The 15,127-nt window shown below is 37.8% G+C and overlaps 1 protein-coding gene across 3 annotated transcripts in view; it reads left to right on the forward strand.

Annotated features, from left to right (window-relative positions):
• LOC107100903 (semaphorin-4G-like) overlaps positions 1 to 15,127 on the forward strand; it is a 42,321-nt gene that overhangs the window by 10,823 nt on the left and 16,371 nt on the right. For all 3 annotated transcript variants that reach the window (XM_015399696.1, XM_015399618.1, XM_015399775.1), the window contains 7 exons: positions 4,201 to 4,349; positions 9,891 to 9,953; positions 11,506 to 11,604; positions 11,734 to 11,827; positions 11,911 to 12,024; positions 13,529 to 13,683; positions 14,426 to 14,601. In XM_015399696.1, coding sequence (XP_015255182.1) covers positions 4,201 to 4,349; positions 9,891 to 9,953; positions 11,506 to 11,604; positions 11,734 to 11,827; positions 11,911 to 12,024; positions 13,529 to 13,683; positions 14,426 to 14,601 — 850 coding nt within the window. The remainder of the gene's footprint in view (positions 1 to 4,200; positions 4,350 to 9,890; positions 9,954 to 11,505; positions 11,605 to 11,733; positions 11,828 to 11,910; positions 12,025 to 13,528; positions 13,684 to 14,425; positions 14,602 to 15,127) is intronic.

Genomic DNA, 15,127 nt, shown 5'->3' on the forward strand with positions numbered 1-15,127 from the left:
TTAATCATTGCTGGTTTCTCTTCATCGCTTACTCCTCATGTGTGTTTCTCCCTGCATTCTCCTGTTTTTTTGTTTGTTTGTTTGTTTCATGCTTCTGTTGTCATTTGTTCCTTCATTAAATCAGCAAAACTCATCTCCGCCTCGTCGTCTCTGCATTTGGGTCCTCAGACAACCTGAACCCTACCTTGACAGTTTTATTCTGATCCTGCCAAATCCAGTCAGAACATCCCGACTGGCTTGTTTACATAATGCATTTTTATTCTGATCACCTGTTGATTCTGATTACCCATATAAATGTAGCTATTAAGTAGAAATGTAAGGAGCACCACCTATGACTCATTGTAACATTAAACCTGGTAGAAACTAGCAGTATTATTTTTTTTAAAGCAAATTCCTACACCTGAGCAACTGGAGCTTACAGCCTTATTAAGTAATCAGCTCTAATTAGTTTATTATCCTCATGCTACTATAAAAAGAGATTACCGGAACTATTCTGATTTGTTTCCAAGCTATGTTTCCTGCAGAAAATGCCCAATGATGCTGAGATGTGTGTTCTTAGTGATGAGGATGGACAGGAGCAAGAAGAAGTATATCCTTAGGGACTGCTAAGGATGGATTGATTCGGAACAAAAATAAGGTAAAATTGAGTTAGCTTGCACAGAGAGAGAGAGACACGGTGGGTATGTTTGGAGAAATGTGCTGGAGATTGGGCTGCCAGTCAGGTAAGATGAAGGGAAGGAGGCCAAGGGACTAGTGAGGGAGGACATGTAGGTGTTTAGCTTGACAGAAGAAAAACGCAGAGAACAGGGGATTGAGATGTGAATGGAAGGACCCAGAAGCAAAGAACCTGATACTTTCTCTTTGATGCTGCTTTTAGGTTTGGATGACAGTTTTAGCAATTTTTTGCAGAATAGACATTATCTTTGCCTTTAAATTACGTCTTGCATCTTGGATTACGGCCATGTAATCTTTGTACAAAAATATACTTGAATTTTCATGAGTTTTGATGAGTTAGGAAATAATTTATTTTTAGATAACAGCTGTGTATAACATGAATGATCAAGTGTTTACCCTTAATGATTTGTTTATCATTGCACTGGGTGGGGTATGAGAGTCAGCAAAGTAAACATTGTGTAGACAAAGGTGATGTAAGGAAAACGAGGGATGAAACTCCATCATAACATGCAGACTGCAGCTCAAGAGAGGTGCTCCTGGTCTGCATGTGAGAAGATCTGTCAAAGGTTGTGAAGGAAAGAACAGTGGTGAATTTGTGATAGGGTTGTTTATGGATTTGGTTAACAAAGACTGGCCTGCATAACCCCATAAAACAAATAGTTTTGGATTAATGATGGTGAAGGTTCTGCTGGTTCTGTAAGACAGATCAAAGTAAATGGTGAAATCTTTTGTTGTTTTTCATTTTGTGAATGGCTGGTGAGTTACTTACAAGAGACATACAGTATGAAGAGCCAGCAGAGGCAATAGGATACCTTGGGAAATGTTCTACTCTGAGAGTGTAGGTCTTATATACATATTGATGGCTCATAATGCCTACCAAAGGATTATTACAGACCTTTCAATGAATGGACTGGATTTTGATCCCAACAACATTTTGAAGAGTTGACTTGGCCTCCAAATTCCCCTGCTCTAAATCAGATTGAGCATTTGTGGGCTACTCTTGGACAAAAACTCAGATCTACGCAGGCCTACCTTGTAATTTACAGGACTTAAAAATCACCAAAACCTTGGTGTCAGGTTCTATACCTCCACTTTATGGTGTTTGTCGGCATAAAAAGAGAGACCAAGACACTAACAGGTAGTCGGTGGTGAAGTTATGCCTCATTGGTTTACATCTATTCAACTCAGCGAAAATTACAAATTATAAAACAAGTAGTAAAAATAAATGTGTTACCTACTAAGCACATCATAATCAGTATGCCATTTACGGTATAACATGCCTCATGAGTTCACATGTTCTTTAGTTATTGTTTCAGAGATGGTTGAAATGAAGTTCATATAGTTCTTTTTGACTTCTATATAGTTTTAAATATAGTTCAGCATTGTAAGATTGTAACTTATCTAGGTGATGCTCGTTCAAGAAAGACTTATTATTACAGATGTCGTTTAAACTGGTAAGGGTCATGGTTAAAAGACAGAAAATGTGACTTGTAGGTAATTGTTATCAATCAAAGTTTTATGGAATTATATTTGACACAGTTTTTAAAGTTTCAGTAAAATTGAATTAATAACTGAATCTATAGTCAAGCCATTTGGATTATGATGAGCAACAGTTCCTACTATTGATTTGGTAGACAGGGGAATACTTCTGCTTTGATTTCTTTAAGGCAGTCATCCAAGCTTACATATGCAACAATTTACAGTTTCTTTATTTTTTGTGGAAATTAGATTTTTTTTAAAGTTCTCTTTATAACGAGTTCTCTTCTTCTTTTAGTCATCTGTGAGATTTGCTCTAAAAACTGCTGAAAATACTCCTGTTATCCAGAGACACAAAAAGACATACAAAAATGCACACACACTCACACCAAAGGACAATTTATAAGAAGCCAATTAACAGTCATGTGTTTTGACTGTGGGAGGAAGCCAGAGTACCCAGAGAAAACCCACGCATGCACAGGGAGAACATTAAAACTCAGTGCAGAAAGACCCTGTGCAGGGAATCAAATCCAGAACCTTCTTGCTGCATAGCAAACTGTATCACCTGTTGCATTCATACATCTGATATCAATTCATTAGATCAAATTCTATATGGTCTATATGTGAATAACTGTTTAGATTTTCAACGCCATCAATGAGTGCTCAATATTAAATCCAAGCTCTGGTCTTTAGCTTAAACAGATATATTTTCTTATTTTGAGAAAGATGTGGAGCAATTATTAGCCTTGGATAATTCAAAACATTTTTAAAATCCAGCTACATTATAAACCTACAGACAGATCATCATTGTTAACAGATAAAAGAGCTGTTTATAATTAGCTTTCTTAGTTGAATAACTCTTATTCTTTTAACTTGTGATTTCCCCCATTTCAGCCTGATTATGTTGAAGTTAAACTTCAAAGAGGTAATAGAAGTAGTGTTGTTAACTGTTTTATTGGCTTGTTTCTGTCTGGACTAAAGTATAACCTTTGGAGAATGTAGAGATATATAGCAAACTGTCATCTCTATGTGAGTGATTATAATATTGCGATTACCAAAACTACCTAGGTACAATATTTGTAAAGTTGCAGAATTTCTGGACCAAATGTATTAAAAACCTTCCCTCCAATAATATGTTTGGCCAATTCACTATGCTTTATGCTTGCAATGAATACAGATCTGAGGGACCATGATCGATAGCTCAGTGGAAGAGCTGGGTGTTTCGTTATGATGGCAGAGAAATAGATTAAAAAGGAAAATGTTGGTTGATTGGAATCACAGCCTTGTGAAAAAGGCTTCAACATGAGGAGCCGTCTGCTGTGACGCTTTTAAAAGAATGGAATTTGATGAAGTAATTTTCTTCAGACAGCTTGGAAAAAAAAAAAAAAAAACATTGTAAGGAGAAGCAACAACACCTACGATTTTGCACCAGCATTCAAAAATCCTGCTGTGGGAAATCCATCATACCAAATGAAATTTACCTTTTATATCTTCGACATGTCAGATCAGATTAAGGAACCTCTCAGTCTTCAGTTTTTAATATGTCCTACATTATGCATTTTTGAACAAAAGCCCATCAGAATCTAAATATTTTACTTTATTCTGTTGCTTTACTCACCACACAACAAATATGTAATAGCATTTATAGTATAGTTGTGAATATGAAATTCTGACAACTGAGAAAACATTTTTCTTCTGGACCAGGTTATTTTTGAACCTACATTTTTTCCTACAGTGACAGACTGTAATCAAAAGTCCCAGTCTAAGGGGTTGTGCTTATTCCTAGGTACCAATGGCTTTATAAAAGTCAAACCAGCTTTAAATCGTACAGTTTTTTTTGTGAAAATGTTCTGCAAAAATAATTGAAGCCCAAAAACAATAGATCGTTTGAAGATATGAAAAAAAAAATCCTTTGCTGCTAATTTTGTCTGAGCAAGAGATTTAAAGGTATGATATATTTTTAACAGACATTATTTCTTTTTGCAGCAAAAGCAGTGTCAGTGGAGCACCCTCAATCAAACATCCTCCTCTCTCTTCTTTTCTCATCAGGTCTCCAGGGCTGCAGGCGTTTTAGGTCTTCTGCAGTCCCCATCAGTACGATGCTGCTGCAGGATGACAGTGAGCGGCTCTATGTGGGGGCTCAGGGGGCAGCTTTTGCTCTGAATGCCTCTGACATCTCAGCCAGTCCTCCTCTCTCTGTGAGTTTGTCTTCTTTGTATTGCTGCATGTTTTGTGCCTTACAGGGCTGCATCACAGGGCAGGAACCGTTATTAAAACATTTAAATCTGAGATCAGGCACTGTCCCACAGTTTGGATATTCATGTGTGTCAGTGGTGAAGCAATGGGCAAATCGAAGCACACTATAAATATAAATATAAGGGTTTTAAAAACTGAAAAAGAAAACAAAAAATCTAAATACATACACAGAACTTACAGCAAGGGAAAAAAAAACATCTTAAAGGTACACTATGCAACCGGTGTTGATTTTCCAGCGAGGCTCCCCCCAGAGGGCGAAAGTAAAAGTGCACTGTCGTAAATATGCACAGCTGTTCTCCTGGTTTCTCCGTCAAGCCAGGCGCGGTTGTTTTGAGCTTAGCAGACAGGCGAACGCAACGAATGACTAATGCTGCGTTCACACCGCAGCTGGCGCGACAGAAGCAGCGAGTTTACATGCAACGTAATGTCAAGGCGCAGCAAAAGGTCCCGCGGCGCGTTTTGAGCAGCAGGCGCAGCACGTCTGAGCAGCTGAAGCAGCGCATCGGGCGCGTTTAAGCATCTGACGCAGGGAGAGAGACACAGCGCTGATGATCACTCCTCTTAAACAGTTTATTGACGCCTAAATTAACTTAAAATGCAGAAATCTGCCGGCAGAATATGCAGTTTGGATTATTTAGATGAAAAACACCTACCAGCTGCCGTGGTGAACCGCGAGGAGGCGACCAGGCCAGAGGCTGCTGATGAAGGGATTGCTACTGTCGGCGCACCGCTGGTATGTGGGGGTCTGAGCGGCTCCGACAGAAAAAACATTGAAGGCAGGATAATAATCTGAATGAACTGACGGCACTGATTACGTTTTCAGGTGTATTTTCTCACTTAAAAACATATTAAAACTACTTTATTCCCACTGATCACAGCAAATATAGCTGCAAGGCAGAGAAAGGATAGTGAAGATCCGCCCAATGCGTGTCAGACACACTTTTGCACCGCGCAGCCAGAGCAGCAAAGCTGCTTCAGCCGCGCGTCAGAACTAACTGGTACAAGCAGCAAAAATGAAGCAGCAGACGCGATTTTGCTGCGTCCGATGTGAATGTAGCATAACTGCACAAAGATCGCCACTGTGCTAGCAACGACAATGCTTTTAACTGGGGGCGTTAGCAGTTCACGCCGTAAAGCAAGACTGACTCTCACGAGACTTCTGAGCCTGTGGGTGCGGGTCGGTGCTCCTGCAATTGCAAGTGCAGTATTTCCCCCACAGACCACCAGGGCGGCCGAGAATACCTTTGTTCAACCTGAAATGAATCATTTAATCATCCATAACGTTATGGAACACATTAATTAACTGAAAAATGTTGCATAGTGTGCCTTTAAAAAGAAAATGGTACAGTTATTTAAATGACATACTCGTAGTATATAAAGAAGTTCAAGGTAAAAATAATACAGCAGCCTTATTATATAAAAAATAATCATAGATATAGAAACACAGAGTAGAATTAAGACTGCAAAAGTGGCATGATAGTAAGAAACTAATATCATTGTTAACACTTATGTGCTCTAATGGGATCAGCAAAGATCATAAAGATACATTATTACTACTGCGGCTTGGAGGTTGGATCTGCGATAATGCTCTTTTGTCCAAATAGACTGTAGTATTCTTTGACTGAAGGAGCTCTCTAGTTAAGTGTTTAATTCCCTATTATAGAGCTTTATTTGTAGAAAATGATTAGGGTTAAACTTTTTTTTTTTAGCTCCAGTTTGCAAATAAAAAAACAATTAATGTGTAATTTGTACATAAATCTCAATGTTGGTTAGCTAAATGTTTGTAATACGAAAACAATACCTAATATTTAATGTTGCGGTTAACCATTAACCTTAAACATTCACATCCAAACTTTATTATCTTAAATTAAGGTTTAATGTGTAAGCGTTTCCTTGGACTTCTCAGCACAGGTTTGTTTTTTTTACTAGTGCTGGGCAATAAAAGATGGTTAGAATTTGACCTACTTTTTGATAAATATAGTATTCCTTTTATTCCTTTAGTTCTGGTTTCTGTCAGGGTTTGGTTGAGGTTTTGAGGACCCAAATGCAGAGGCAGGGAGGCAGACGTGAGTTTTTGTCGTTTTAATGGAGCGTTCACAGTTAACAGAGGCAGGAATCCAAAATCCAAATAAAAAATGCAATACAAACCAGAACCATGGAGACATCAGGGAAGACATGCACTAGGAGCCGTGGAAAGACAGGGAACCAGCACTGAGGAACTGCACAGGGAGAGTATTTATGTCTGACTGACCAAAGACTGGACTAACTGATTGGGAGCAGGTGTGAACAGAGGCTTCTAGAAAGGAGCTAGGGAAGAGGGGACCAACACAAGAGGGCAACAGAGGGTATCAAAGAAAAACCTAAGAATTCAATATATCCAGAAAACACAACAAAATAGAAATAAACCAATAAATTTGGAAAACATGGAGCAAAGTACAACTGAATACTGAAAAAGAAAACTTAACAAAACCAAGGCCGCAATAGTTTCCTTCTTACTTATCTGCAATAATTGTTTTATATAAATAACAAGGTTCTTTCACAAGGAGTGTCTCTTTCGACGGCAAAAAGGTATTTGCACCCTTATAGATTTCTTTGTTGCTTTGCTTTCCCCCCCCCTTAGATCATAAATCTTTGAACAACATTTGAAGCTAGTATATCAGGCTTTTTCAAGCTTTTCAAAGTCACCTATGAATATAATATATATCATAAATGAATACTTTTAAAACTACATGGGTATTCATTTGTTTTAAGATGTAGACATTTTCTTCCATCCCCTAAGAAAACAACTTGCCTTCAATGGGAAGGCGCCTCTCACTGTCTGTGTGCCGCCCTTTTGATGACGTCACCATATCCACCCTCTCAGGAGCCTGAACAAAATTTAAGACCACAGGCCAAAAAAACAGATTTTCGGAGCTTAGACTTTAGCTTAAAAGAAAAGTTGCTCCTCTGTATCATTTGTTGCTAAAAGAGCCACTTGGTCTTAACTTTGAGATGGAAACATCATCCTCTACCTCACATCACCCCTCCTTTACGGGAGAGCAGGGCCTTTGTTTACATTGCTGGTACAGTGCAGTCAAGGTAGGTGTTTCCTAGAGGGAGCCTCAATCTACGGAGGTAGTTTCCAAATTCATGACTATCACTCAGAGATGCATTAATCAAACGAAACACCCTTTATGATTCATGATTCCGATGAAGGAATACAATTTTAACTTAGTCTAAAGCTCAAAAACATTGATTTTGCATGGAATAGGTCTCTTTAATTTAATTAGAGAGACCTATTAATTAGACAGGCTAATATAGTCCATGCAATCTATTTATTTATTTTTGGGGTAAGTGTAGGAAGAGGGGGTGTTGCAGTTGACCTACAAAGATTGCTGTGCAATGAGTTTATGATTTAGAAAACTGCCTTGCACATGGTAAATGTTGACATTTGCATGATTTTTTTTATCTGGATGTGGCTTTTTTATAAAATATTAAACTCAACTTCCACCCCCCCAAAAAATGGGCATAATCACAATTAATTCATGATTAAGAAAAAAGCACGTTTTGGTTTTCCAAGTAAAGCCAGGTTGGTTTAGGCAGAGTAATATCTATTGATTTACTCAGGTTGTCTTTATGTGATAAACTGATTAACCTAATCAAATTAGAGTCTTGATTGTCTGCAGTTTTATTGTAATATTAAGTCGTTGATAAGACATGAAAGCATTTTGATGATTTTTAAACATCTATATGCATGATACCAATAAGCTTAGAGCCTTACTTTATTTATCTTGCCCTTTATAAGGAATGGTTTAGAAAATAGGCCTCTTTGTTGCATCATATTTTTATACCAGGGAAACAGAAAGTAAGGATGACTTATTCAAGGTTTCCTGACACTGATTGTATTAAAGGTAAACCCGGAAAGAAGAAATTGCTCACTTAATGTGTTTTTAAGGAATTTTGAAGAGTACAAATAAGTGAAACAACAGGTATGTATTTTTATTAGTATTTTTTCCATTTAAAAATCTTCCTCATTTACAGGCTGTATTATTCTTAAATGCTCTGTGTTATTACAATGTGATAAAGGAAAAGACCTTTACATTAAAGGTGCAGTCATATGGAGGGTGGGCCTTTTAAAGACCTATTAAATAAAAGTCAGTTTGTATGGATGAAGGTATGGCTGTCTGCATATAAGAAAAATGAATATATAATATGATATAATATAAACAAAAAATATTTCTGAAACAGTCAGTCTCCTAGTCAAATTGTTGGAAAAATCTCTTACATTATTTCATTGGCAGCTCCTCAAGCTCATCATCTTCATAACCTGACTCCGCCAGATGGATTTGCTCCGCATATCCATCTGGAAACCTTCCGTTGAAGTAATTTTGGGAAGGGGCGAAAATACTGGTTAGCTGATTGGCCTATGTTGGTGATAGACGGGCCAAAAAAACCAATCAGATCAACGAAGCATATGACGTACTAACAGAGCGACGACGAAAACACAACCACAAGCCAGGCTAGTCTTGCCGAAACCAGTCGAGAGAAGAGCAAACACATCTTTTCCTCTGAGAAAAGCCTCCAGAGCAGTGTTTTGCTCTTCTTTCAGTGAAGAAAAACTCTGTAATTCCAATAAAACTTGCTCTATAGCCACGCTAACGCTAGTTTACATCAGCTGAAGCCGCCATATTCTTTAGACTGAACTGTAGCGCTTCTTGTTGCGTCACACCTCAACCCGCCTCAAAACCAACGCTGATTGGACGTTCGTTTGGTGAACGGCTCCAAATTTTCTTTAACAGAAAGTCTCCAGACTGATTTGCAAGTGAAACCTTGAAAGCTTGTGAGATCATGATGGTCTCACGAGGCTATCATCTTCAGGCTACATGGAAAAAAAAACAAAAAAAAAAACTGAAATTAAGTTGTTTTCATTTCAATAAAAAAAAAAAACCCTAAGATTCATTTTAACATAAAATATAAACTAAGTGTTTAAAAATATTTTATCAGGCTTAAACCATTAATATAAACCGTTTTCTTTATGCCAAAAGAGAAAAAACTATATGAGCTCTTTTATAATAACCTACTGTCTTCTAAGAAAGACTTAAACTCCATTTTAGAGTCAAAGCATGGTTTCAACATGTTTCTCCTCTTTTGTACACAAGGTGAACTTTATCTCCCACCTGTTCTACTTTGTGTTTCATCTGGTGTTAGCTTTTCATAGGTGTGTGTAACACAGCATTACAAACCCTCCTCTGCCTCTGTCCTCTCCGTTAGCTCTGCTAAATATTTGTTTCATAACCTTAAAAATCATGTTTTGTTACTCAGACAGCAGTAACTTTAGATGCAAGGATGACCGAAAAATCTTACATGAAGGGCTTTAAAGCAGAAATATAATTATTGTCTATTTTCCTGCAAGTGTTTGATAATTTCTATATTATGCAGAATGATCAGTGATGTAATCCAGGTCTGTTTCTGTCTTGTTTTTCCTCTTATTCGGTCTATTATAGATTGAGTGGGAGGCCTCCAGTGAGAAAAAGAGTCTCTGTCTGCTCAAGGGAAAAGACAATAAGGTAGGCACTCTGTTCTTTCTTTATCCTCAGTCAATTCTTTTTATTTCTTTTTAAAGTTTTCTTTGTTTGATTCTCTTATACATTAATAGCTAAAAATATTTTAGCTGGCAAGTTTATCTCTTTCTTTATGCTAAAATGCTGCTTTATTCTTCTGAGAAGTTTTTTTTCCCCCTATTTCTACATCCCGTCATTCTTGTGCCTGTTTGAGGCATTTCTCTTTATTACAACACCCTGGTTTTATAATCGGACTGTTCAGTATTCTCTAAGCTTCGCTTATCAAGAGGGGATTTTCATTGGAAAAATGTTGAACTTGAAACAGCTAAAAAAGTAATGCATTTATCATATTTTCTACATTTCTTGTTCTTGTGTTACTTTAATGGTGTAATTATTTAGGTAATTGAAATGGATTTATGCAGGTTAAAATAAAGACCCAAAATAAAATACACAATCAATAGCGAAGAAATGTTTTTTGTAATTAAGAGCTTCTCTTCCATTTGTATCAAACAGGTAATTTCACTTAGTGTAATTCATTTACAAAAAAAAGACAAAAAACGTTAGACACTATGAATGATATAATGATATATATCCATGGACGACGATCATTAAACTGTAGCTATAGCAAACTACTGTTCAAAAACTTCAGCCTCCCTTCTACCTGTGAGCAGGTGTGGCTACAGCGTAACTTGCAACCATCTGTGGCTTAATGCCTGAAATGTAAAGGGCTATGAGGTTCTTGGACTTGATAAAGACCTATATGCCATGACTCAGAACAGAGGGACCCAGTATACAGGCAAGACAGAGAATGGGATAAAAAAAAAAAAAAAAAATAATTTATTAATTGCTGGCAGATCTGATTAGCAATGGCTTGGGCATCTGGGGCAGGAAACTCTGGAATAGGAAACACGGGTTAGTGACCACGTAAATCTAACAGAGGAAGATTATGAATGTGAGTCACTAACTTGGTTACTAGTTCTGTCCAAAGCCACAGAATGAGGTAAGATCTAGCTGGTTGGCCAACAAGATGTGGCGGGCGCTGCCCAGAGTGTCCCAGATGCTGCAGCCCTGGAGAACATGCAGGAGTCCGAAGCCAGGTCATGCAAACAGATCAGAACAGGAAGGCTTAGAGACCAAGGAGTCCAAAGAAAGTTCAGGCAAACCGTTCAGATGCGAACACGGAGGCTCAGTGGTAGAGAGGCAGAGCAGGTCAGGATCACGAAAACAGAAACTCTCAGGTAGTTTTAAAATGCTCTCACCACTGGCTAGAGAGAACAAGGATAATCTGGCAGTGATGACTGGATGAAAGCACCTTAAATAGAGACTGGAGCAGGTGGATAAGATGAGCAGTGATGAGAAACCGGACAGAGTTAGACAGGTGAATGGAGTGAATAATTAAGCCAGTCATCAGTTCCAAAATCATGACACTACTGTATATAAGTAAAGGGCGTTTCTTAGATTAAATAGGATGTAAATATATTATTGACTGATGGTTTGTGTGTGTATGTATTGCTGTTTGTTCCTTTTTTAAATCAAACTTTTTCTTTCTCTCTTTCAGACAGAGTGTTTCAATCATATTCGCCTCCTGCAGAGGTTTAACTCAACTCACCTTTACATGTGTGGGACTCATGCCTTTTGGCCGCTTTGTGCATACATTGTAGGTCCACGATCCACCTTTTTAGAAGATGTTTGATGATGCTAGATGAATATTGAAAACTGTATAAGCTAGATATTTTTATTTTAGTATTTTCAAAATGAAAGCGTCTCTATTTTTTTTTTCTTTTAGGAGGAGAAGACCTTTGTTATGTCCTCTGACCCTGAAGAAGGCAGAGATAAATGTCCTCATGGTCCAAAGACGGGTTACACAGCTGTCATTATAGGTACCGTATGCCACAGAAAATTTCTCTTTAATAAGGAATTTGTGTCCAAATCTAAATGATGAAAGGTGTTGTTTTTGCCTCAGACCAGCAGATATACACCGCCTCGCAGTATGATTTTTGGAGCTTTCCAGATATTCGCCGAAACTCTCCATCTCCTGTTTTGAGGACAGAGGATGCTCCCACACGCTGGCTGAATGGTGAGATCAGTTCTTGAAATAGAAGGATTCGGTCACATTTGGATGGGAAGATTGTACGAGTTAAGCAATATTTTATTTTTAAGTTATTTAACATTATGATGTTATCCTTGGTTAGCCCCAAGTAATTTAACAGTGTGGTTTCTTAATTCTAAATGGATAAGAAGAAGCAGAAAGATAGATTGTTTTGTTACTACAGAAAATCCATTGTCTTACAGCTGCTTTTTATTTTATTAGACCTAAATGGGATGAACATACAAAGACTCAATGTGGCTCTGAACTTCAAAATACAAAAATTGAATGTTAGTTAAATGTTATTTAATATAGCAACACAAAAATAATTAATTTAATTGTGACGTGGAATACTTTTTAGAATCACTCAGTTTCCAGTTCTTTGGGTGTGCAGCTCTCCAACTTTTTCACATTTGTAGGTGTGAAAAAGATGCAGTTTTTACTGAGTGCTTTTTGCAAAAAAGCAAAAACAATTTTGAGCTCTCCCTCAGATGCCTAATATGACTGAAATCTGGATTTTGACTGGTCCAATTAAATACATGCAAATGCGTCCATCCTTGGCTCTTTAAGGTAATTTTGGAAGGTGAACATCTTCCTCCTTTTATAGTCTGACACATTTTTATAAGGATTTACATCTGTTCTTGCATCAAGTTTAGTCATCTTTCCTGCCTCTGCTTTTCTTTAATACTGTCTCCTTGAACCCCAGTCGGCCTCAGCCAAAGGCCGCTCACTTTGAGTCTGGTTCTGCACGGGGTTCTTCCTTTTAAAAGGGAGCTTTTCCTCTCCACTCTCGCTACAAGCATGCTTAGTGTGAGGGATTGCAATTGAGTCAATAAGTTGATGCAATCCGATGGTTTTCCTTAGATAGAAAACTTTGAATCAATCTGATTGTACAGTACCTTGAGATGACATTTGTTGTGAATTGGTGCTTTATAAATAAGCTAAATTGAATTGAATAGTATACCACAAAGCCACAATGATGCTTCCACCACCATGGGTAACAGTGGGGATTTTTTTTTTCTTTATAAAAAAACATTGAATTAGATGAATGTGTTCCATTTATCTTACAGAAGAAATCATTATCAAATATTGCTGCAAAGATATACAGTGAGAAGAGTAACAAAAACCAACAAATCTACCAAGATATTTTTGACTCTTATATAGTATGTGCAGGATGATGATATCAGCTTCCCAGACCATGGTGTTTTGTAGGTCAGAATGGACCAAAGCACCCATTGTTTAACTGAGAACAACGAAAGCATAGCTATCTGTTTGATACTTTCCCATAAAGGACAGACCTTGGCAGCATCCTTTATTCACTCAACTTTGTTGTGCTCTGCTTTGTGTTGGTTTGTCACTTAAATTATTAATAAATACAATGGATTTTATTGATGTGAAGAGAAAACAAAAGTGTTAGACGGGTATGAATATGTTACAAGGCGCAGTAGCCCATAAACTGAAGAGAATATGATGTTTTAATCATTCCTCATTTCAGAAGCTGAATTTGTGGGCTCAGCTCTTGTACGGGAGAGTCTGGGCAGCAGCAACGGAGACGATGATAAGATCTACTTCTTCTTCACTGAGAAAAGCCAGGAGCAGACGACAAGCTCCAGTCACAGCAGGGTGGCACGAGTGGCCCGTGTTTGTAAGGTGAGAAAAGGGAAGAATGTGAAGTTTTCAGCTGATTTAACAACAGAGGGGCAGGGATGGAGATGCATTTAGAGCAAGGACTGTAATTAAAGGAGCAGACTGCATCTGTGATGAATTAGTTGCAGAGCCAGTGAAGCTTGAAGTGGTTGATTGCAGGTGAGACAGGCTTGTTAGCATCTTTCTTTTTAAAAATGTGAATGATAAATATTCCCTGAAACCCTGAATGGCACCAGCCATCTGCTCTCTTTTAGATCCTTGTCTAAATGATCCTTGTGTAAATCCTTGTCTCCTTAATGAAAAGCTCATTAGGTCTCTCTCTCCTTTATAGTAGAAAAACACTCTTTATTGTAGTAAGAAAATATGCCATTCCTATTTTTGCAATGTTGAAAACTTATCCTCAGAAGTACATTTTTTATAGACTGTTATCATGAATGTGTGTCTGTGTGTGTTTGGTCTGGCTGTGACATTTACCATCAATCTTATAGTGGGGAATTAAATTTTACAGGAGGGGGTCTTGACCCTGTCTGAATCTTTTTCTTTTGTGCACCCTCTGCTCTGGATTTTGGGAGGTGTCGCACATATGAAATATGGTACCTCAAATCTACCCTTCTCAGCTATAAATCCTCTGACACCCCTTTATCCAACTGAGCAATCTTTTTTTTTTTGTAGTCCTCACCTATCATGACTCTTATTACTCCAGTCTTTATGTTTCTTTCCCCTATCTGCATGTCTTGTCCCACAGGGAGACAGAGGAGGCCGTTTGACTCTCCAGAAACGATGGACATCCTTCCTGAAGGCCAGACTGACTTGCTCTGTTCCTGAGTTCGACTTCCACTTTAATATGCTGCGCAGTGTCTTTGTAATGCATGGCCTCACCCCACAGGACACACTGTTTTACGGCATCTTCGGCCTGGAGTGGTGAGTGAACATTTTCTTTGGGTCTGGGGGGCAAAGCTTTGAGATTGGATATGTGAAAGAGAGAGACTGAGAAGAAAATGCAACAATCGATACATTCAAATATGTCAGGAGGGGAGGAGGTAACAAGGGAGCAGAGAAACAAAGCCCAGAGAGCTTGACTTCCAACTGGTTTGATCATCTGAAGGTCGCTGAAGGACTTTTACTGATGTTTAGGAAAGGATTATAAAGATTTCTAGTTGTGTTTGAAATTTGTAGTCAGGATTTTACCTGCTGATACAGAGAAGATGAAGATTTGACATATAAAATAAATATTTTTTATGTTTTACTGCTGTTTTATCATAGATTTTGTTGGTTGTAACTTTTAACTTAGCTATAGTTTCTGTCTGAGACTAACTGTGGCTGCGGCTTGTTTTACTTAAATCTATTTGTGAAAGATTGAGGGTGAGTGTTAAAAGAACTCCTTGTATAAAAAAAATATATATATTAAAGCACATATACTGTCTAAATGTTTCATATGCTTTAACCT

Source organism: Cyprinodon variegatus, unplaced genomic scaffold, assembly GCF_000732505.1.
Source record: "Cyprinodon variegatus isolate N-32 unplaced genomic scaffold, C_variegatus-1.0 Scaffold1, whole genome shotgun sequence".
Lineage (NCBI taxonomy): Eukaryota > Metazoa > Chordata > Actinopteri > Cyprinodontiformes > Cyprinodontidae > Cyprinodon > Cyprinodon variegatus.